Below are 26114 nucleotides of genomic sequence, written 5' to 3'. Positions count from 1 at the left end.
TTTGAATTTCGCGGGTTTTTTTATCCCCTGATGATAAAGAAAATTTTACAAGCGTCCGCTAACAATGAAGAACGTCAGCTGTCAAATTTTCAAAATTTTGACATCAGATGGCGCGAAATTTAAATTTCGAATCTCCGCCCGTGGGAATCGGTAATTTCCGTAAAACTTCCGGTGACTTCGGGAGTTTCCGCGGCCTCGGTGTAGTGGGGTGACGTCACGACGCATGTTCTGTCCTATCGAATATATTCGAATGACAGGTGGTACACAGCGCTCGGTAGTACTCGTACTGATATTTCCTGTACATAAAAAGATATAAGAAACAAGAAAGATATAAGACAAGTGTTAGTTAAGTGCAGAAGGACTGGCAATAAATAAGACTTTATATTATATATTAGTATTTAAAGTAACAAATATAAATCCTGTGCGATGCTTACACTTTGTGTGCGCTGTCAAATTTAACTGTTTAATCACGGTTTTATAATGTATCCACCGAATTCCCGTGAGCTGTCCAAAAAAATTAGCTCCATAAGAAAAGGTACGTCTTGTAATTTTTTTTTACTTCCAACCTGCCCCGAACAGGTTGAACTTTGCCCCGTCTATTTATCCTCGATTACTCCATTTGAAATCAATAGACGTCTGCGTGCATCGCTCGCCAATTCAATGACACCATCAGCTACTCGTCATATCTTTATTTTTTATGGATCATTATTTACTTTATTAATATTTTATTTACTTTTTGTCATAAAAGTTCATATAAAATCTGTTGGAATGAACAATTTTTTTTTTCAGCGGTTGTAAGAAATCGTTACAATAAAATCGGCACTCAAGGCCGTCGATTATCATTTTTGTGAGTAATCCGGAAAAAAAAATAATTTAAAACTATGGAACAGGGGTTGGGAAAATTAACGATTAACAAAAATTAAATAAATCGATTGTACGATTGTCGGATGATCAACAAAACTGTCAACATGTTTTATAACTTTCTCTTGTCTCACCTAATCCACACATCAGTCATGCATACTCACACGCTTAATTAACGACAATTTATCATCGTCATTACATATCTACATGTAAATATATAAACCACTTAACTTTTATTCATTACTTAAACTTTTGTTTTTCCTATTGCACATTCTTGAGAAAGCGTATAATTTGCTCTTATCCGTACTCGATTGTTATTTTATATGGTCAAAGTTCCTTCAATTTAACACTGGGTGATTCTGAAATGTCTTTTTAAATCCTCATATTTCTAGCTTCTGTAATTTATTTTTTTTTTATTTTTTTTTTATTCATTCATTCACTCCTAAATTAGCAAATTAATTTTAATTACAAGCGTTGATACGAGAAAACACGTTAAGTAGCCGTTAAAGATTGCCATCAGTAATCTTTCAGCATCTGCACATAAAAAATTATTTCTTTGCGCAAGAAAAATTTTTTATTATGAAATGGAAACAAAAATTTCCTTTTTAATTTGTAGAGCAAAAAGTTTCTTAGGGCAGTGAAAATTTTCATGATTTGAAGTTAACAGACAATTTAAAATTTTTGGATCTTTTTTTCAACAAATCGATTCCAAAAAATAATCAAATTAAAAATATGCACGTGTAGAAAATTAAAAAATCTAGAGGTGCGATTTGTTAAATTATTTTTTTTTATAATTTATCGTTTTGTAAAAAATTTAAAAATTATTAAACGTCGGCAAACTTAAATATCATAAAATTTTCTTGAGTCGAGTAAAAAATTTTGGCACCTAAAACTTTTTTTTTGTGCACTAAAATCCACACAAAAAAATTCTTCACTGAAAGTAAATATTTCTGATTGAAGAAAATTTTTTTGGGTACGAACTCTCTGACCTGACAAATTCTCTTGGCTCAGAAAAATTTTTATTTAGTTCCCGAAAACGTTTGTCTTCCAAAATATTTTCTTGACTAAAGATAACATTTTTCCAGTGCACGTTTACTTGGCTAAAGTATAATTTAATAAAACTAAGCACTTTGGGAAAATAATGTGACATAATTTAATATAAATAAATAACAAATCAGGCGCCACCGGCTTCGTATTGATTTTATCTATAGAGTAAACTCTTTAGCATTTAATATTAAATATTCAGATTACAATTCCGAGTCAAAAAACAAATTCGAATTTCATCTCAAAGTTCTCAATGAGGTTTCTGAGGATCAATTTAGAATTTGAAGATTTACAACAGTATAGAAAGTTATCCTAGTAGTTACGGCTAATTTTACCACTTTGAGGACTAAACTGAAATAACACAATCTGTCTCTATCGACGTATTCTCTCCCTTCCCTTTTGTATCTAAAATTTTGTAAAATCCGAAGTATAACTTTTCATTCGTTGAGGATTTTGAGGTTTTAGTTATAATTTCAATCGATAAATTATTCGCATTTAGACCTTATAGTTCGATGAGCGGCAAATAAAACATCGAAGGAATTGAGGCTTTTGAGGACTAAACTAGAATTTTTTTTTTGACTCGGGATAACTTGGACTCATTACAAAAGGTGTTTGCGTAATTAAACTGGTGATGGTAATTGAGTAGTTAGTGTCGCTGTAGTTAATTATAATAATTATTATTACTAACAATAAAAAATTGCTAAACAGGTGGTGCAGAGAAGCTGAGTTATCTATATGGGGCAATGCGTGTCTCGTAAGGCGGGCGCTGTTATCGCCGCATCGTCGTACCGAATCATGGACAAGCCCGCCAAGAATCAGGTAAAAATAATTAATTACATCAACAACAACAACAACAAAATAAGATAATTTACCCTGCGTCTTGGGATTTATTTTTTGTTCTCCAATCCGGAACGGGAAGCTACAGGCATACAAATGCTGAGAGTGCGTCGACCTTTTACTCGCTTGACGACTTATATTTATTCCTATATATAAACATAATGCAGCCCACAATATACAGCTCTGAGTAAACTTACATTAGCGTAAAACCACTGAGTTATTTGTCGGATCGGTTACAGATCTTGACACCCGACAATCCAATTATTGTTTAGCATGATCGCCATTAAATCGCATGATCTTTAGTATATTTTTTTTTAAGTATTTTACTTCCTCGAATTTTAATTTGAGTTAAAAAATATCTAAAGACGTAATACGTCGCGTGATTCACGCTCAATGAAATTTAATTAATGCTACTCTTTGTTGGGTCATAAACGGATGAAACTGAAGATGATATTGCGTATTATATATCAGTCTTATAAAACTTTAAGACCAAGAGTAAGAACAAGAACAAGAGCAAGACTAATAACAAGAGAAAAAACAGGAACAAAAGTAAAGCTATTTAGTTATTTTATTTCTTGTAATATCATAAAACTTGTCAGTCATGCTTTCAATTGAATTTATCTCATCTCAAAGATATTGAAAGTGATACAGGCAGGATATCAAGGCATCGAGCCACGCCAATATAAATACTGGAATGCCAATCTGTGGGAGTCAGAGCCATAAACTACATTCCCATACTTATTATTTATCATTTGCATTAATGATATCACATCTATTCTATAATCGAAAGTACACAATTACGTGCAACCTTTCAACGCGACTGCAGTTCATATTTTTTTGATCAGCAAAAAAAAATATAACTTTTTTTTTGCTGATCAGAAACAATCACCGAGTAAATCGGTACAGTATCCGTACGGACAGATAAGTGACCCGCTTTCAAGCCGAGCATCAGCAATCGCCGATTTCTCATTCGCGATCTCATTCTCTTTGCTTCGCGCATTAGTATTTTATTATTATTATTATTATTTATTGTTATATTATTTAAAATTGTTTATAACAAACTCAAGTACAAGCTCGCAGATAAAAAGCTAATTAACAAGAGATAACTATACAATAATTAAAAGTGCCCGTCTTAATGATCTGCATAATCTAACCGCGATGGATAATGAATTCCTTATCGCGTGATCAGCCAAGCGTTTGTCACGGTATAAATACGCGCGTTATGTGTATCGATACTCAAGATCCAAGCCGGGTTAATTCAACCGTTAATTGCGTAGCAAATATATATACTCAACACACTCTACTATTATATTTATATATATGTTACATCCATTTTTATATGAAAATGAAATGCTCTCCCACACTATAATTATAACATTAGCCATTAGTTATATTTTAAGCTTATCATCGTCGCTTTCTCGACCGAGGTACAAACAAGTGTTTCACACTTGTATCTTTGAAAAATTTAACTTTATTTACTTTATCATCTATTTAACTATTTATCATTCAGCTGTGAGATTAATCGGGACAGGAATTTATCGCATAAGTGCGGCTTTAGTAAAATAAGTCGTTAAAATATTTGTTTTGAGTCAGAAAACAAACTCGGACCCATACGAAAAAAATATATATCCGGGCAAATCTACATATATGAGACATATATTTATATATATATTGCATATATACGACATATTCCAGATTTGCCCGGATATATATTTTTTTCGTATGGGGATTTAAGTCTCAAAGTTCTCAATGAGGTTTTTGAGGATCAATTTTGAGTTTTAAGATTGACAACAGTATAGAAAGTTATCCTAGTAGTACAGGGAAAAAAATAAACTTTAAAAATTAGTATTTGAAATTATAACCCGGAACCCGGTTGTCCATGTGGAGAATTTTAACATTCAAATAGTAAATTTTATAATAAGTATCAGTTACGATTTTTAAAGTTCAAATAGTAATTTTTCTTACATAGACAATAAATTTTCATACTTATCCTGTAATTATTAACGTTTTAATCAAAAATGAAAAAATTACTATTTAGAATGATGGTATTTACTGATCACTTTACCATTATATTACTTGTCATTCTCAATTTATATAGTTCATTTTTTTCCGTGTAGTTATGGCCAATTTTACCACTGAGGACTAAACTGGAATAACATAATCTGGATTGAGCCTCAAAATACTCAAAACATTCAGGAATTTTCCTTGTAAAAAAAGTTTTGTTCATAATAAATTTAGATCTGAATTTCATGACGAAACTCAGATCGTGACACAAATATGACTCATCACGAATTTACTCAAACTTTTCTTCTAGTAAATCAGTATCAATTATAAAATTAATTTATTACGTCTTTTAATTGGACTCGGGATGGCTTCGATAGAAACTTGGCTGAATTTTTACTGAATTAAACCTTGTGTCAAATTTATCGATTTAAAAATTACCAATAAACTTCTTCTATCAAGTACTTGGTTTACGTAAATCAGTTTCGATTATAAAATTAATTTAGTGAATGAACTTCGGATCATTTGGATTAAAATTCTACTGTCATAATTTTGACGTGATTAAAGCTGTTGATACAAATTCATGATGAGTCATATTTGTGTCACGATCTGAGTTTCGGGATGAAATTTAGATCTAAATTTATTATGAATAAACATTTTTTTACACGGGTTAATCCACATTTGAACCTCTAAAGTCTCATTCGACGTATTCTCTCCCTCCCTTTTCTATCTAAAATTTCTCAAAGTCCAAAATATAACTTTTTATTCATTGAGAATTTTGAGGTCTTATTTATAATTTAAAATCGATAAATTATTCGCATTTAGACTTCATAGTTCTCATTGAGGATTTTTAGTACTAAAGTAGAGTTACTTGGGCGGTAAATAAAACATCAAAGCAATAGAGGTTTTTGAGGACAAAACTAGAATTTGTTTTTTGACGGGTTGATATTCAAACGGTAATTTTAGCGTCTTATTATTACTGTATACGATCACTTAATATATTTATACACAGCAGTAAAAGCTATTTGAGTTTGAAAGAGGAAGAGTAGAGCTCGTGAACTCTAAAGAGCGTGGGACGATTAAGTGTGTATATATTCAAGGCAATTTAAGTACTCGAACCCGTACTTGTATTCGTACTCGTATTCGTAGCCGTATTAAAACAGTACCGAGGGTCTCAGTGAGAAAAATTAAATTTCTCCTTGAGATTCCCCGAGAGGTCTTACTCCTGTGAACCGTTATGTACAAGGTACACAATATATACAATACAGGAGAGAGGCTTTGCGATAGGATCGTAAGCGTACGGATATTTTAAATACGTTCCGCTTGGTATTCCATGCCTTCTTATCCTGCAATAGTATTCGCTGCAGGTAGGAAAGGAAAATACCAGCCACAACTATGTTGCTTAAATCTATTACATTAAACTTTGGCTTAGACTCTGGTCTTTCTTCATTAGATCGCGTACAGGAGTGGAGGCAATAACTCCTGATGTCAGTAAAAGGTGACGCAGGTGATCGCATGCGCCTTCCATTGGGTTCAAGTTCATATTTCTTCGGTTCATTGTCCTTTAGGGCCTTTATATTATTCTGTATACTGTCATTGTGATATTTTCTCATACATTCGTACCCATATTCACGCTCGTCCTCATCCTCATTAAAGAATTTTTTATTGCCTGAAAAAAAAAAATAAAACGATGAGTATCAATCCGTAAATTACTTTCTAGATTGACGGTATTGAGGCCATATGTAAATTTAGTAGTAACTGTCTTTTAAATACCCCCGTTTTTTAAATGAATTTTATATATGTATGTATATTATATATATAGACATTTGTTTTTTACTTTTATTTATTTATTTTTTTTTATTTATATATCGCGGGTGTGATGCTCTTTCACCGGAAGCACAATAACTGGAATTAAAAATAGTATACGAGCAGAGTGAGTGTATGGAAGAAATAAAATAAATATTAAGAATAGAAAGTGCTTGACAATCTAAATAAATGAAAACGTATTTATATATATATTTTAAATTCACTAGTCAAAAAGTAAATTATAATATGCAATATCTTAATTAGGAGTTAATTATACAAGAGTTAAAATTTATTAGACTCGCTTTCTTGCGTTTTCCTGTTTTAGCTCATACCCACTACTCCTTCCGGAGTTAATTATTTTTAGCCTGTACTCCAAAACGAAAAATGGGTTTTTCCCTGGCATTTGGATGGCAATTTACTGAATTTCGCAATGCGGATACTGCAGAAACTGACATAAACTTTGTTATTGCACATAAACGAAGATTGAGCGACAATAAACTTTATCGTGTGGAGATTTAATTTAAGTACAAAAGAGTATAGATAAGTGAAGAGAGAAGAGTCGCGGAGGGATAAAGAGAAAAGGTAAAGGTCGAAGAGGATTCGGAGGGCAAAACAACCTGCACTATCGATTGGATAGTCAGGTGAGAGCGCAGAACCGTAACGTAAATGTGTTTTAGGCGTCACGATGGCGCAGTTCTCCGGGTATCGATTCCCGGTGGCGCCGGCCGGACCACGTGAGTCATCTTCTCGCGAATGCCGTCCGCGGCCCCTTCGCCTCTCTTGCTTTCTTTATTTTCTTTTTCACCCCTTCAATTCTTTCTCCAACTAACCCTCTACTCAACCTGACACTCTTATCTCCTCTTGTCCCTAATTTAAACGAGTAAAGACGCTGTCATGATTTTTTTTGCTTATATAGCATTCAAGAAACTCTTTCTCTCTAGTTTATACTACTCTTCAAGACTCTTATTTTACGTCGAAGCCGTACATTCTCATTTTCATTGATCGTTTTACGAGATTACCTTTTTATTATTATACTAAAAATAATTCAACTTGACATTTAAATTTAATTATCATTAAATAAAACTAATTTCACTCCCAATCAGTTTGGATCTGCAGTAAAATGGGACCAGACCATCCGGAGGATTTATGCCAGGATAAAAAAAAATTATGCTATCGATTGGTAGTTTTTTAAATATTTTTTCTTAATAAAAGCGGATTCTGGGATATTTTATTTGCTCTACGATAGTTATAGAGTCCTCTTGATCCGCGTTCGCGCACTGGCGTCGCGACGCCGGCGCGTTGCGTCCAATCGATCCTCTTTTTATCCGTCGACTGGCCAGGGTTATCCGTTTGTGTGCGTAACCGCGACGAAACCTCGGAATAGAGGCGCATTCTTGTGTACTCTTGTATCCACGGATTCGTCTTGTTGGTGGCCATCAAAGATGTGACATCATCAACACTCTTTGCCATACTGTCACCAGTTAAATTATAATTTATTTAAATCACCCACACCAGTGATTTCTACGCCACTGCGAATCCCGCGATAAGAACACTCAGTTTTGTTGAGATTGCAAGATCCACTAGGCCTTGGTTGGTAACTTGATAATTATCTTGCGTGATTACGTTCGTAGAAAACATAAAAAAAATATATATAAGCACTAAAAGAATATATTTAATTTGAATAAATAGTGGTAGGGAAATGAGGAGAGTAAGAGAAATGGATTAAATCGTTAGCGAGTACGCAAGACTGTTGGCCAAGTCGTCATCCATCATATCACCTACGGCAGTTTGTTATTGCCAGAGACATGGATTATCGATATGGATTGCGTTATAAAGAGGACAATGATATGGACAACGAGAAAGATTGCGCCAGCAGTGAAACGGCGGTAAGAAAGTGATGTGACAATTCATGTTTTTGTTTATGCAATTATCATTTATTTATTGTCATGTTACGAGTAATATAAATGTATAAGTGTATAAATTTGTCGAGTAAATATACAAGGAAATTATTAGCACACTTAATAGGTTGATGTTAATATTATAGTGAGTCATGTCTCTTCTCGTGCTGGTCGTTATGTTTTTAGAGTGTGCTGACAGACTATACTGTCATGTGGACTCTTAACTGGCATGGAACTTGCCACTCGAAATAGATTTTGCTTCTAGACAGTGTGGGGTTTATTCAGAAAAATCGCTTCACTTGGTTTATAATTTTCGGTTAAAGATATACTGCTCCGTTCTCTAAAACTGTACAGTATTCGTTTACTTTGTCTGATAATTTATTTGTTATTTTAGTTTCGAACCGAGAGAAAATAAAAAAAAATATTTTGACGTACAAATAATATAAATATAAATATTGCTTGCCTATAAATAATTGAATCGATACTAATTATGTGGTATTTTATTTCAGGACGACGGCAAAGGTGCGCCGAAGAGAGGCGCGCCGCAAACACGAGGCACCGCCATATCTTTTGGGTTTCGTAGAAGATCTCGCGAGGACGGGAATCGCCAGGCGATAAAAAATTACGAAGACGAAGTACCCCAGCGGTCAAAGTCGCTCGGTCCGGAGCAGGTAAGAAGACGGATTGTAGATGACGATGACCAACGACACCAGCGTGTCCAAAGTGCCTCGTCCGGACGATCAACACCGCGATTGGCACCGCCCAAGAAAGAGGTAGTCGCTGGTAACGTGCGAATGAATCGGTTCGGGTTTCGTCAGCCTCAAGCTGCGAAATATACCGACAAAGTTGCGGACATTTGTTCCAGTCACAGTGCAAGTCACTTTAATCAGGACAAAACACATCATCAGCAGCATCAACAAGAGCAAACTCACGTCCCGCGATCATCTGCGAGGAATCAGCAGTATGCTACTCCACCGAGTGCAAAGCTGAGGCCCTCGCCAGTCAACAATCCACCGGCCTACAGTCATTCGAACAACGCGACTGAGATAAACCGCAAGTTGACTAATATTCCCGAACCGGTTAGTAAGTACACTCTGCACACGAGTCATCTTCCGTTGCCACAATTCGCGGTCCGCGTTGCAGACACGAACCCAAAGATTGCCAAAACAGTTGCCAATCAAAATAGAAAAGTATCCACGGCGTCGAAAAGCTCCGCGGGCTCACAATCCGGTTCGGGAACTGAGGACTCTGGGATCGGGAGTCAGCCGGGTTATCTAATCGAGCACGAACAGACACTAATTCGAGGTGGGAACGGCAACAGCGGAGGCATGGATTATCTTGATGGCGCATCTGCAGTCAGACGGATACAAGTCAGGCCCCGGAATTTGAGAATGGTCGTTAATGGCAAGAGTTTTGATGTGCGCGACGTCGACGATGACAACACTGTCACTGAGATCTCAGTGATACCCTTGCCAAAGACGTTTGCCAGCGTAAATCTCAACACGGGATTGGTGCGCGAACGGACGAGTCAGTACCACCAGAGAATAACAAATAATAAAGACAACAGGTACTGTACAACAGAGTCCATAACTTCGATGTCAACGACCTCGTCGGAAGGCTACGACGAGGGTCTGGGTGAGGAGAAGGTCTTCAAGGACCGCTCGCGCTCTGAAAAAGTTCCCTCTATCAAGTCTGACTTCAGTCCTCCCAGCTCAGACGACCCCGAGTACGGACACGGCGAGGCAATGGCCGATGAGTACTCTTTCAGTTCCAGCGACGAGTGCCGTGCTAACAACATTCAACAGCATCTCAAGACAATCTCCAACCCAGCACCCAAGAGCTCTGTCACCCCTCTGTCTATCCCGAAGAACACTCTGCGCTCAGTGATGCTCACCATCGAGGATCCCGCGTTCGCTGCCGCCGCCGCGTCCTCGACTACTCTCATCGACGACGAGACCTCACCCGTAGACAGTCTCGTCGACAGCCTCACCGCCAGTATCACCCAGTCTGACGGCCAGGCCTCAAAGAAAGAAAAAATCGTCGCTGACAAGTGTCCCGGTATCATTCCCGACGATGACTCCCCAGGTACTCCGACAAACGCTTCTAATTCCCTGAGTCTCTCCGAGGGCAGAGAATATTTCGATGACGAAATCGCAGACCAACCTGGATTGACCTTCGACGACACAATGCGGACCGCTCATGAAACTCACTCCGGTCGTATTAGTCGACAAGTTACCGACAGCAGCAACACTCTGATGGAACCTGTTACCAAGACCCGTAAGTTGTTTATTTACTTTTACTCCCAACGTGACTTTTACTCTCAATCAATTAATATTTATTTATTATATTTTTTAGATTCCATACAAGCTAAGAATATTGAAAACAGTCCGTTAAATTGCCGGAGAATCAGCAGAACCGGTAGCGTTGACACCCTGTCACCCTGTGAGTCAATAACGTCAGATGACATGATGCTGGATTATGAACGCAGCGAAACCAGCTCTTATGATGAACCTCATCGCAGGTAAATATTTTGTAACCCAACAATCCAATCAATCAGTTAATAAATAATTAACATAATATATAATATTTATTTATTTATTTATTTAGATTCGAATCAAGTCCAGCAATTCATGAAATGGACGACGCGACAATCCTCTCAGAATTAGAAGCCCAGGGCGAAGAAGTAATGAGAGAGTGGTCATCACTACTAGGAACCCACCCCCAAATTTCAAATTCAAATTTGACAAACAACAATTTGATCTCCAGCAACAACAACAACATAAACAATCAACAAATCTCCGAATCTGGGTATGTATTTATTTATCCATCACGAAATATCGTGGTCCATGACTTTTCAATATCGTATTTCAAATTGGCCAATATAAACTTATATCTATAAAAAATTTATTTATCATTGATTCAGACAAGCCATGGATCATAAATATTTTATACAAATTATTTTTACGCTTTACAGAATTTTATTTACTTGTAAATAAGCTTATTTATTGTTAGCTTTATGTTCTCCTTTAGTCAATATCCCGCACACTTGTCATATTTATTGTTATTATAATACAGCATCATTTTTGTTGGTACGACGGAGGTTGATTTTTGGAATTATTACGTCGCTCTAGAATTTCTCTATGCGCAGACTCCATAGCATTTCTCTTCTCAAAATATGTCTATCGTAAAACAAAACTATTCTTGAATTACTCCAAAACATCTCTATCTAAATCAGCTCTCGTCAAGCTCAAACTTTACTCCGAAAATTTTCTATCTAATGACAAGACTCCGAAATAACACTATCGATTATCGACTTAGAAAATCATCAGCAACTAAGAAAACATGTTAGTTAACATGGAAATTCATGTGTTTTTTCAGTTACTAATGATTTTATAGTTAAGTCGATAATGGATCATGGATAATGGAGATGATAATCATTACCATACACGCTGAAAAAAAAATGCTCACTATCAGCATCTTGTAATAGGGAATGATTACCATCTGTATGTGATAATCATTATCATGCTTTTATGTTAACTATTTTTTTCTCATAGTAATAATTACTATTGCCGATAGTAATAGTTACCATCTCGACAGTAATATTTCTTATGTCTGAAAAATTTTTTAATTTTTCTTCTAAGATAGTAATGATTATCATCAGGGATAAGAATGGTTACCATCTAGACAAGAATGCTTACCATCTCTGATAGTAATAGTTAACATAAAAGCATGATAATGATTATCACATACAGATGGTAATCATTCCCTATTACAAGGTGGTGATAGTTAGCATTTTTTTTCAGCGTGTAAAAGTGTTAGTGTGTATAGGAGTGTATGGATTTATATAAGAATCCATGTAGAAAACCATGGGTATCTGGATTCCCATATGAGAGCTTGACATCAAACTTGGATATATGGATTTCTTCATGGGAAATTCATATAGGAATCTGGGTTTTTATATAAGTAATTTCTATAGAATCTGAGGTATCTAAATTTCTATGTCTATCGCCTATTGATACACTGTAAAAAATCACCGGGGTAAATCCAAACGGTGTAGGTGTTAAAATCGGCGGTGTTAAATTTCAACACCGAAAGCGGTGTGAAAATAACGCCGCCACCGGTGTAAATATTATGTACCGGTGTTAAAATAACGCCACTACCGGTGTAAATATTCTAGACCGGTGTTAAAATATTTTACTTTGTAAATATTTTTACTTACTCGATCCCTATATTTGTTAATAAATGATATTTTTTATTAGTTTTCATAAAGAACTGACATTTTTTGTGTTTTATAATCTTTAAAGTTAATACTCCAAGCGGACACAGTTTATCCTGCCTTCACACCGGTATTACTCCGCTTTTACACCGGTTACCTCGCTTTTACACCGATATTATTCCGTTTTTACACCGGTTACCCTGCTTTTACACCGATTTCACTCCACTTTTACGCCGGTTACCCCGATTTAACACCGATATTTTTAACACCGGTGAATTACTCCTCCTACACCGGTGTAATTTTATTTTAACACCGGGTGGAGTTAAATGAGTCCATTTTTAACACCGCTCTTTTTACAGTGTACGCATATATGAATAAAAAAACAGAGTAATATTTCTACAGGAAACCATATGGGAATTAATCCGAAAACGCCATATGGGAACTCACATAGGAATCTAGGCTGGATTCCCATATGGAATTTTTAGATAGAGTAATCAATTCGATGATGGTTTTGTTTTACGATAGAGAAGTTCTATAGAGCGACTTATGATGCCTGTTTTTTATTCTCGTCAAAAACGCTTGTATTCTATGTCGACTAAAGCAGGGAAACGGTTTTGTATCCAGGTCATCGACTAATGTTATAAACTTTACATATTTATTATATATTCTAAGACAGTTATTGAATTTCCGAGAAGTATATGCAGCTTTACACTCATCCTACACCATGCAGCTCATAAAAACGTCTTGTAATCAATTTTAATAAATATAAAAAAAAATATACACTGGCTTAACAAATTTGAATTTTAAATAATTCAAGTTTGTTTCATAAATTTCACATGCAGAAAAAAAATTAATTATCCTAGAGCTATTAGCAATTAATTTTTATATTAAAACTTGTGATAGCTTAATGGGTTTGTAATTTAATCTAAACTGGCGTGTACTCTAATCTGCATTAGATTTCTTATCAAAGTAATCGTAAAAAAATTGAATTATACATTTAATTAAATTAAAAGTTTCATAACAAAAACTTTTATTTGTTGATACAAAATTTATGAAAAATACACGATAAAGCTACCGACGATTATTTAATTAAAATTTAAGTAACAGACTAATAATAATTTTCAAATGTTTTTAATTAATTTTTTTTACGTAATTTTGAGTACTCGTGACTTCTTTATCTATCAATTAGTATATTTATTTCATTTTCTTCCACATAAAAATATAATATTTTTTATCTTTCAAAAATTACAAAAAAAATTTTACAACAATTTAAAAATTACCCTCTTCCCTTTAAAAGACAACATGCCCAGAATCAAAAATTATATTTTTCAAATAAACATTCGATTTAAGACCAAATTTTAAATACTCCAATTTTTATCACAATGTTTTTTTAATGATACTATAGTTAACCGACGTTTAATAATTTTTGGATTTTTTTTAAGCAATAAATTGTAAAAAAAAAAATATTTTAAAAAATTGCACCTGTGGTTTTTTAAATTTCCTACATGTGGATTTTTTTATTTTTTTGTTTTTTGGATTTGATTCGTTTAAAAAAAAATTCAAAAATAATTAATTGTCTGTTAACTTTCGGATCATGTTTTTTTAAACAAATTATTAAAAACCAGCTTGAGTTATTTGTCTAGATTCAAATTATAAAAAAAAAGGTAGCACGACTTGTAGTTCGCGGATAAAATATCCCCGACAAAATATTCGAATACAAATTATCCGATAGACAAAATATCCCCGGACTAAATATTCCAGAGACAAAAATTCGTGACAAAATATCCTGTCGATAAATCTTATTCAGAAAAATATATTTTAAGTGAAAAAATAATTAATGGTTTTCGATAAACGGGTACCGAACCATTCCAATCATATGTGTTGACTTATTTCCAAAATAAAACCTTCCCAAAATCTGTGAAAAACGGCGCAGTACGATTTCAAACTTATGAGTTGATCTATTTTTAATTTCACACTCAAATTTTATGTGCAAATATATTAAACATTTCTGATAAAATGGTACCGTACTATTTACATGAAAAGTATTCATATTACAAGATATTTTGTCGGGGATATTTTATCTATCAAGTATTTGATCCGCGGATAATAAGTGACGGTACCAAAAAAAAAAATTCAAATTCAAATTCAACCGGTTTTTCACGTTTCCATCTCCAATTATTCAACATATAAACAAACTGAATCATCAGAGTGATGTGTGTCTCGTGGCTCGTGTCTCATTGACGTGTTCACGGTATGAGTCACACGAATCCATACCACGGGAAATAAAACAATCGCTCTGGAGCATAATGTAGTCGGTGTAGCTATAGAAAGTGTTATAGAGCACGAGGAAGCGATATTACTCCACAATCTGCATCAGTAGTAGTCTATACAGTCCGCAATAGTATCGTAGTAGTACTTACTACCATTGTATATATCATATATACATATATTTATACATATAGTTGTATAGTTGTAAAATCCGTCTATCTATATAATAATACTCCCTACTACTAAAAGCTATTGAACGGTTAGCTGGCGGCGCAGCCGGTGGTTGACGCGTACAGGAACGGCATAACTACGGTACGATCGAACCCACGGCTTGGTATATTTTCAGACACCACGCTGACTTTAGTGCTAAACTCGCTGTCGGAGATATCGCGACCGCGAGTAGTCTGGCTCTCGCGTTTGTTAGGGTCGTCGTGGTTCATTCGCTCTTGACTCTCGGCTGAGTCGCTCCAGTGTATCAGCTTCCTGTAGTCGATTCTATATTCTATGGTTTATTCATTCACTCCCTCATTTTCACTGTAAAAAATAAAATTTACTTTTCATACAAAAGAAAAACCCCAAGTGCTCTCATTTAATCAACAGACCGAATTGCCAGAGTGCTCTCAGCCCATAAAATTTTTTCCGACACTTTTAGTTAACTCTTAATATTTTTATTAAGCCTCCAGATTTTTTTACACCCACTTTAGTTTATTAATTAAACTGACGCGTCTGCGCAAAATAATTATTTGAAGGTATCGTAAATTGAATTACCGGCATTCAATTACGTTAATTGGTATCAAGTTTTAAAAGTCAAATGTCTGATTAAATTACACCGTATCTACTTTCCGTCCCTTTAAATTTAAATATATCACAATATATATATTTATTATTCCTGCTCCTAAAAATCTAAATCCTCTCATGCTTATTTCAAAACTGCATGTGTGTTGCAAATGTAATTTTAAAAATCGCAAGCATGAACTTCATCAGTTAAATCATTAAAAATTAATAAATAAAAGCTAGCTTTGGGTTTTGCATTAATTTTAAAATCATAAATATATATAACAATATATAATCGTCGTCCTTGAGTACCTCGGGCTAGAACTGGCTTTGTACCGAATAGTTTTTAAAAACCCGGACTGCATTTGAATAAAAATATTTAAAAAAAAAAAAATCAAAGTATTGGATGACCGTCGATTGAGAGGTAGTTGTTTTGTGTTCTAGTGCACTAATTAAGCGAGTCAAGCAATTGAAAACCGACGATGAGGAGGCTACGGGTGGGGACTACTATCAACTGACTTATCCTAACTAGCAAACACTCACCAGCCCTCCCTTGATGACTAACTCCGCTAATAACACCAGGTGCTAGTGATCGTGTCTCGGGCGAGGGTTTTTCAGGACAGGAAATTTCTGTCAGCCGAGTAGAGTCATTCCTAGAAATAGATTTACTAATTTGATTAATTAACCAATCAACCTTTTCAAAAAAATCCGATTCAAATTTTTAAATTTTTAAATTCGACGCACAAAATTTAAAAAAAAATTTTTATTTTTTAAAGTACCATAGTTATGAAATTAATCAGTAGATACGATAAGAGTTAATATTTTTCCAATTTCATATCAAGTACCACTCAAGTAATGAGTCATTGAATTTATTCAGTGCAATAGATAATAGCGGTAGAGATAATTTTTTAAAAAAGTTATTGTTAGCTGATTAATGTTTTTCTACGGGTCATAGTGAGGACTTAATTAATTAACTTCCATTCCAATAGTATTAGCATTTAAAATTTTTAAAAATTCTTCCATAAAATATTCAGCCGTTGGCTAAAAGTAATTAAATTTTTTTAATTATATTGTTGAGCAGCTTGTAATTGATGATATTTATCAATTCATTCGATCGTAATTATGATTGTGATCGTGATCCTTAATATTCAATGAATAAAAATAATAATAATAATAATAAATGGGCGTGAGAGTGCAAACTGATCTCTTAATCTGCTGGACGGAAAATAAATAAAAAAGGACAATAACCAGTGAAAATTGCTTTACATATATCTATATATATATAATGAACAATGACAAAGAGTAATAACAATAATAAGTCGTGCCTGAGAAAATTATACGTACTCACTTGGTGACTTTCAAGTGAAACACTCGAGTGTGGAGTAAAAAAAAATAATTTTACTAGTGATGATACTGTAGCCGGTGCTCACTATCACCATTACTGTGAGGAATATTTGACTTGGAAAATAATCTGCTCTCAAGTAGATATATTTAAATATATAAACACATAAATAAGTAAATACTACTTATGAAAAAAGTTATTGAAGACAAAAAAGTCAAGACAACAATGAAGGAACCAGCTGTCCAGTATTCCGGATCTAAACTCGTTGCTTCTGTAGCTTCAGCCAATGGGTAAATAATCGAAAAATATCTGCATCCCCCCTACCTTTATATTTATAAATAAAATATATAAGTAAACATATACATGCAATGCATCTGAGAAATGATAAATATTATTTGTAATTCGGATCATCAAATTTTGTCCGTACAAGTGGGCGCGTGTCCGAAGATTTCATTCCTCGATAAATCCACGGACATATTAATTGACTTGATAATTATTATTAATAATGATAATGATAATGAACAATAGAATTGATTGCTTGTAGCTTCGGACACGGCTTTCTTTGTACTTGATTAGCATGTCTGTAGAATGAAAAGCATAATTTAATAACTCATTCATGCTTACTGATTATTTAAAGCATGACTAACAATAACAATGTAGTAGCTAGTGTTTGCTTTTGGAAATAAAAACTTAATGAAACCAAGGCTTTGATTTTTTTATACCACCTGCTGTGCTGCGATAGGCCGTTACTTGGTTTAAATATCAGACGGAATGGAATCGTCGACGTAAAAATGAATCATTTAATTTTTTGGTCTAGATGTTGAGCTAAGTCTGGCATTGAGGTCAAATATTGTGAGCAGTGTCGTTTATTCCAAGAACGAATGTTTTTTTTTTTTATGACAATCAGCAGGTCGATGACATTGACGGTGTTTTAGTGATCTGTCTGTTTACAGAGCGGCTGTTATATAAAATAATGAGGAATGTTGAAAGATTCTCAAGTCGGCGAAGAAAGAACGTGAAAAAGCTTTTGTTACATGATTGGGAAAAATAATCCGAGTTATTTATTCGTTAATTAGAGCGTCACTAGTTGCCCAGTCGGTGTATCAACTTATTCTTTTGTCCGGTTGCGCCATTTTGCTTTCTTTTACTCAATCCTTCCTTTTTATTTATTTAGTTACCGTACTCACGCTAACTCACTCATTCGCCGCTCACTTGCGCACTTGCTAACCATAATTTTAATTATTTATTTATTTAGGACCCAGTTAATTCTAAATTGACTTTAATAATTCACCCGAATGGTCGATGGAGCCGAGGAATAAGTGATTAAGTCCAGTAATTATTGACGAGCATCTAATATAGGCTGCGGCCTATAAGAACAGTCGATGACCTTAATTACTGGCTTACATCGTGTAATTTTTTTTATTTTTCTGGGACAAGGACGAGGTGATATCGCGTGCGTTTGTAAAACAATCCTATCATTGCTGGACGTTAATTTTTTTTCTGCTCGCGGTTAACCCGCGACTTTTTTTTTAATGCAGACTATCGCGTATAAAATCGTCTCGCGGTATATACTGATGATAATAACAATAAATAAACATAAGAATAAATTAGTTTGCATAATGTAGCGTGACTTGAGTTTTTGGCACAAGAATCGAGCGATTTGGTTGCTGGGATACCAAAATCATACATCAGAGGTTGACTTTTTTTTATTTTATTAAAGTGCCGAGTGCTCTTTTGGCTCTTGTGGTCTGCTGATTTTTTATGGGGATGGGATACTGCAGTCTGCGCCATTCCTTCCAAAGTCAAGGTCGTTACTAAATATATATTTTTTTAAATTAATTTCTTTATGTAAATTTAAATTAAATAATAAATAATTACGTTGTGTTACAAAAAAAAAAATTATTTTATTTATAAGAATTAAATGTAATTTATTTTATTGGATATTGAAAATGCTCTCATTTATTTTCCCCTAGAGAATCCGAGTACGATATTGAGCGCCCGAGCCAGCTCCAGGAGGCGCTTGCGCGAAAATTCACGCGAGCGATTTTCCGTCTTTCCAGGTGCAGCTCCGCAGTTTTCTCGCGTCGGTCTCTTAAGTTTCATTTAATTTAAATCCAGTGGACTAAAATAACAATAAACCAAACAAATATAATAAAATAAAAACCCGCGAAATTGTTTATTAGATCCTGCCGCGTTTGTCGCATTGCGTAAAGTGGCGAGTGTAAAAATAAAATTAATTGCAATAGTAATTAAATAAATTTAATTTAAGCAACGTTAATAACTTGAGAGCAGTATAAACTAAGACCTTGACTTTGAATACTATACCGTAATTTATGACGCGGAGTCTAAGATTACAACTGTTGTATGACAGGTCTTTTTATCTCGAGTATAGTTGGCCTCTAAAGTTTCAAATGCTTAATGATTGGATAAGCTGTTTAAATTAAGCCATCGCTTAATAATGTATCGAGTAGAGGAACAGTTTTGTGTGGGATTGAGATGAGTCAGCTCCAGCCTTAAACCGGCCTCTCGTTTCAGTTAACTATCATCTCACTCTCCTTAAACTCACACAGTACAGTTATTTCTCAGCATGATCAGCTCACGACTAAACTTTATTCCACTGTTATAAATAAACAAAATAAGCGATGGCATCTAATCCCGAAGACAAAGGTGCCAAAAGACGTGTCACTTTGATTCCGCGTGCTAAGATTCGCTCTGACGGTCTAGTGAATGCACTCGAGTTAAATAATTTGCGGCTAAATGACCATGCTGAGGGAAAAGACTCGGGATTGTCATCCGAAAGCACGACACCGACTGGTGGATCTCCGCCTCCTAGACAACCCAAAATAATAACAAATTTTACAGTCGCTAGTCGGGGAAAAATTGACCCAAGGTATCCTCTTTATTTAAAACTTGATGCTTTATTTTAATTTAAACCTGAGCCTTGTGTACGACATCAATTCTATGTGCAGATATGTTGTTTTGTTATTATTATTTATAGAATAATAATATAAAGTGTGCATTTGTTTGATCCAGAATCGGCAGTGCAAGAACATCTCGACTGTTGCGCAGCAGAACTGGCACCGATTCACCGCGTTCTTTGGATAGCGTGCGAACCCGACAGGTTGCCAGTCCTTTCAGGCCGGTGTTAACAGGAAACGTAAGTCATTCGTAACACCTAGTTCATTAATTTAATCATTAATTAACTCGATACTTGATGACTGATGATTGGTGGTGATAATCAAGGAAAATTTAATTGAATACTTAACTATAATTAATATAATAATAACAGGGTCAATCCCCGAGTCTTGACTCCGGCGACGAAGGAAGCCCGAGGCTAGAGCGATGCAACTACCAACAGGATATCGTTTACATAAAGACCGGGTTATTGAAACTTATGCGCATCATTCAGGAGGTACTTGTATTTTTAATTAATTATGGGTTGCACTGCATTCATTTATTTTTTTATTAATAATTCATATCATGCATTCACTTTTACTTTTTTTTTGTTAACATTTATTTTTATTTGTTTTGTGTTTTGTCTTCTCGGTTTTCAATTTCAAGTCTGAAGAGAAAGATTTGACGAGGGTACGTTTTATTTATTATTTTTTTTTTTTTAATTTTTGCTTTATTCGTCGATTTTTAATTTAATGGACACTCGATTTATTGGGGATTTAATTTTACAGGCGGATACTCTCAATCCATTCAACAATTCGCTGGTACGTTTAGATTTTTAATTAATGATTTATTATTTATTATTAATTATTAATGGCAATGGACTTATTTGGGTACAGAATGGTCTCTTCCACAATCTGAATGAAGACGGTACCGATTCGAACGGTTTACTAACTAACGGAGCACTTAATATTGCTGACGAATTGACTGATTTACGTAGACAAGTTATATTTCTTCAAGGACAATTAGAAGACAAGGATAGAGCGATACAAAATTTACAACTGCAAGTTGCCAAACAACAGGATTTAATAAACAGCGTTGATTCACAGAGTAGTGTCTCGTATGCCAGTTCGTCTAAAGATATGTCTAATGCTGCTACTCAGACTGAAAAGGTTTTTATCAGTCAATTAATATTTATAATTTTATTAAGAGGTCACCTCAGTGCGCTTAGAAATTTAGGGTGTAGGGAAAAATCAATAGAAACTAAACTACTGGGCTATTAATAATTTTTTTTTTATTTGTCAAGGGGTTGATATGACACATATATATTTTTTTTAGGCACGTATTTTATGACCCGGGTGACTAGTACGTGGGATAAATTTTTAAAAAATCATCTGATAAAAAAAATTTTAAAAACTTTGAGACTAAAGGTTTAGTTTTTATTAATCGTAGGAATTTTTCATTATTTTTTTAATACAAAATGGCGGATGTTAAAAACCAAAATATCAAATTTGCATAAAAAGTCGAAAAATTTAATTTTAGGACAGACGGATTTGAAATTTTAAACTGTGGGCGGTCCACTGCGTTTTCGACCCTAGACAATGCATCTTCTGACAACTCTTCCCCGCAATAATTCAAACCTGCGACAGTTCATCCTTTGACAACTCATCCCCGACAATTTATCTCTTAATTTAAATATTCCAGATAGAAATTCGTTACATCCAGATAAACATAACATATATCTCAGTCCCTTAATGTTGAGTCAAGACACTGAAGTCCTTTACTCGGGTAACGGAGACCGCGTTATTTGGTGCCGAGCATGAACAGGGATAGGAGGATCGTTCCATCCATATAATTCAGTAATTTTTTAAAGTTACCTCAGAAAAATAATGTTTCTTTAAATTTTAACACTGGGATGATCTCATGAATAAATAAATTAACCTGCCAATTAATTAACTAATTAATGTATCACTTGAATGTCAAAAGATTCGTCCAATATCAGCAGGACCGTCATTACTGCAAGGATTTCCACAAGACAATGGCATGGGGCCTCTCGTTAGGTAATTATCGCCTTAAATGTCTACTTACAGTAATTAAAATAAATAATTATTATTAATTTCATACCACTAACCATTACATTACACCATGTATAAAATTTTTGACAATAGTCTCTAAAAATGTATGTAAATAAATTGTTATTGCTGGCCTGGTTCAACGTCGATCCTGCGCTATTCTTCGTAAACAGCTTCAGGATCGGGAAGGTAGAGTGCGTCAGTCCATGTGATTTATTATTGGGATATTTTCTTTTGTGTGCATTCAATATCATGTTTTATGCTTACTTAGTTAATTTGCGTTTATTTCCTACCTCCGCATATCTTTAGTGCCTCTATATGTATATAAAAATATATCATTATAAATATAATAATAGAATGCATGCGTCAGAAAAAAAAAACACGTGACCTTTAGAACTTCTGCTGAAAAAACTTGAGACTAATTTTGTAAATTCATAATTAATTTTAAAAACTAATTAAATAACAAAGTTTATACTTTTGTATAATATGTATTATATTTATTAAGTACCTGTGGAATTATTTAATAAATTGAATACAAGCATGAGTGTGATATTAAATCGCTAGAGTAATATTTTTAAAAAAAGAATATAATAAATTCACATTTAAATAATTTTTCATGCTGCGTTTAGCCGTGTGGGGTGAGTTGATAATATAAAATAAGGTACTGGTGGGTAATAAGGCCTAGCTAAAGGAGATTTATAATAGAATCGAAAATATTGCATTTAATTATCGAATATCATTAATGTTTATTTCAATACGTTAGCTATAAAATATAATGAAGTAGGCCTTATTTTACTACGACAGGGTAATAAGGCCTGCGGGTTAAACAAACTGTAATAGTTAAACTATACTTAATAAAATTGGTATTAGAGATAAAGTCAAAAATCATCACTAGGACCAGGATTTTTGCTTTTATTTAAAAATAACAATTAATAATTAATGGTTACAAATTTTGGAATAACAGTGAAAATATTGGCCGTATAAAAAAATTTTTCAAATAAAAGTTGTAGGAAATTTAATTTTCTAAAGAAAATGTCTCTTATGATTTTTTTACACGGCCAATATTTTCACCGTGATTTCAAAATTAAGATTTTCATAATTATCAAAAATTTGAATAAGTCATTATGAATCTCAATTTTGGAATTACGGTGAAAATATTGGTCGTATAAAAAAATCATAAGAGACATTTTCTTTAGGAAATTAAATTTCCTACAACTTTTGTTTGAAGAGTTTTTTTATAAGACCAATATTTTCGCCGTAATATAAAACATTCGAACCATTCATTTCGAAGTTAAGGTGAAAATCTTGTCCTTAGTCATTGTTTTTTATAATTTCTTCTGCGCTACAACAGCATATGACGGATGATGAAATATAGAAGACAGGGAACGTGGTATCAGGACTCTATAAACTTGTCGCAACATCTCTATGCAAGATCCTCCTACTAGAGTAGCCTTTAGTCAAGGCGATTATTTTAAATATTAATTCTGTCACTTAGGCCTTATTACCCGACAGGTCTTATTACCCGCGGGTACCTTACATTTTTTTTGTGCAAGACCCCTGGGAAATTAATTGCTAATTAATTTTTAAGCTCCGTTAATAAATGGTGAATTTTTTTTTTAGTTGGAGTGAAACGTGGAATCAAAAATCATCACAACGACCGCTATCGCTTGCAGAAATCGGCAGTAATTGTGCGAGCAGCGGTAACGTCAAAAGTAATCGGAAGATCGATCGACCGCGGACAGTTAAATCACGTCATGAACAAATTCAAGCATCAATTCGTTTACCAAATGGCAGCAGTAATGGAAACATTAATGGAAATGTTAATTCAAATGCGAACGGAGTTACCGAGTTAGAAAAAGATAAATCGCAAAGTCAACAAAATTCAGTAGTGAGAAGAATAATAAAATCTCGCGACTCGGTAACGAATCAGATTATCGATGACGAATTCACAAAAGAATCAAAGCCTGAAGTACCTAAATCATGTATACCGTCTCTTAAAAAAGTAACCACGCGAGTCGCGAGACAGACGAATATTTCCATAAATCGATCGCACAATGCGTAACATTGATGCTTGTTTATGTAGTTTGTATACATATATATAGATATATATTTTCCATAAAAAAGAAAATAATTTAATTTTTCATTTTGTAAATTTTATGTTTTTAGTTGCAGATTAAATTTAATTTGTATATATAAAAGAAAGTTTATATATATTTGTGAATTCGTTAGTAAAGCGATTGAAATTTATTTCTGTAATCGCGAAAACTACTGAATAGTTGCTCCACAGTATTCAAAAAAAAGAAAAAGAAACGAGGCTACGACTATACAATTAGAAGTTTAGTAATTGGAGCAAAATACTATCATTAGTATTTTTATTTTCCATGCAATTGTATTTTCTTTTCTTTTTTTTTTTTCGAATTATTAAATGCAATAAATTTTCGAGGTCAATTGACTTGGCTTCGAGCCGGTAATTTTCTCGGTTATTCAAATTTCTATTGTATAGTCGGTGGCAAATAAAAGGGTACGTTGAGACAAAGGCAAAAGTGCGCGATCAACGTAACAGTCATTCAATTGTAGATTATAATTGTAAATATTATTATTTTTATTATTAGTTGGAAATGGTTATAAAGATATTATTAATTATTATAGTGATAGTAAGATGACAGGGACAAATAATTTACTTAAAAAATTAATTTATTGCTATAAATTCCTGCTGTTTTAAATTTTATTTGTATATATTATCATTATTATTCATTATCACTTATTGTACTGATGTTATAATTTAATGCGAACACTTAAATTATGGCCTAAAAGCACCTCAGAGTCTTGTAATTTATTATTTTTTCGTCAGAGCTTTATTTTATGACGCATTTAGAAGTGGATTTTTTGGAGAGGAATTAACAAAAATGGGGTGAGGGTGTGGCGTCACACTAAGTGTGAAATTTCGGTTCATTTCGTAGCACAGAAAATATTTTCCATCATTACCTGCACTGAAAGTTAGAGTTTGAATGTCCGGAGCCGGAAATGAGACAATTTTAGACCAATAGAATATCGGCTCTTATTGGAAGTGTGAAAAAATTTTTTTTAAAAATTCCAGTTCGTTATACAAAGTCTGTAAATTTGAGTTTGAAACTTTAGAAAATTTTAAAATAAAAATACTTGGTTTGGAAATTAATTTGAACATATGTCGATTTTGTATGACCGAGTTTGGACTTTAGATGATTTTTACTCCGTAGCAAAAATACCGAAATTTTTTGATGAAAAAAAAAATCGATTGATAATAAAAGAAAAAATTCCGGTAAAAGTCAAAATGTCTTCGTATTGATTTTTGAAAACTGTATTTTTATTTTTTTATCTTCGAAAATTCTCTATATCGAATTTCGAACTTTGTATCGCGAATACTTTATAGAATTTCCTATGGTTTGATTTTTTTTGACACATATTGAGTGGCTCGAATGCCACATGATTGGTTTGAGGTTTATAAAAAAAAAAACGTGCGATTTTAATTGGGCAGAAACTAATTGACTGACTGGCTAAACACTAATTGAAACTTATACTTGAGTGCGGGGATGATAAAAAAAAATTTGAATTTAAAATAGCCCGTCCTTATTTATAAAATACGCTCTGACAATATAATATATATCAATAACTAAAATTTACCTCGAAATAAAAGTTTTATGTCAAAGAATTTTGTACGTTATGATAATAATTAAAAAAAGATGTAAAGATGAATAAGAGAAATGACAAAAAAAAATAAAAATATAATAATAATCAGTGCAAAGCCAAAATATCAAAGCTTTGGCTTTTTTGTATTAGAAATTTCTATACGATTCAGTGAAAAAAAGTAACTAGAAGCTTGTCTGAACTGATGTGTATTAAATTTATTGACCGGAATACAGCAGGTTTCGTAGTATTGTTCAAAAATATTTATTCTATTCATTCCATTTCTCTTTTACCAGACCTCAATGTCACTATTGTACTTTCATAAAAAAAAAAAAAATTTAATTACATAACATACCATCTAATTGTAATGATTAAATAAATATTTAATCAATCAGCATTGAGACAAATGTATTCTCCGTACCAATATCACGGTAAAAGAG

The 26114-nt window shown here is 33.6% G+C and overlaps 1 protein-coding gene across 7 annotated transcripts; it reads left to right on the top strand.

Moving 5' to 3' along the window:
• Positions 1–257: 257 nt before the first annotated feature.
• LOC130676489 (uncharacterized) lies at positions 258–26042 on the top strand. 7 transcript variants are annotated; one of them, XM_057482758.1, is made up of 14 exons: positions 258–535; positions 2614–2724; positions 8957–10724; positions 10803–10968; positions 11055–11255; positions 20081–20204; positions 20337–20459; positions 20609–20632; positions 20731–20763; positions 20839–21111; positions 21926–21999; positions 22185–22200; positions 22641–22649; positions 23632–23774. In XM_057482758.1, the coding sequence occupies exons 2-14, from the start codon at positions 2641–2643 to the stop codon at positions 23638–23640; spliced, it is 2904 nt and encodes a 967-aa protein (XP_057338741.1). In that variant the 5' UTR covers positions 258–535; positions 2614–2640; the 3' UTR covers positions 23641–23774. The 7 variants fall into 7 exon arrangements, with proteins under 7 accessions (XP_057338741.1, XP_057338742.1, XP_057338737.1 ...); XM_057482759.1 differs by lacking the exon at positions 22641–22649; XM_057482754.1 differs by lacking the exons at positions 22185–22200; positions 22641–22649 and adding an exon at positions 790–847 and having other exon boundaries at positions 259–535; positions 23632–26042.
• The last annotated feature ends 72 nt before the right edge of the window (positions 26043–26114 follow it).

The sequence above is a fragment of the Microplitis mediator genome, chromosome 10, assembly GCF_029852145.1.
Source record: "Microplitis mediator isolate UGA2020A chromosome 10, iyMicMedi2.1, whole genome shotgun sequence".
Lineage (NCBI taxonomy): Eukaryota > Metazoa > Arthropoda > Insecta > Hymenoptera > Braconidae > Microplitis > Microplitis mediator.
This window is presented reverse-complemented; position numbering and strand designations above follow the sequence as displayed.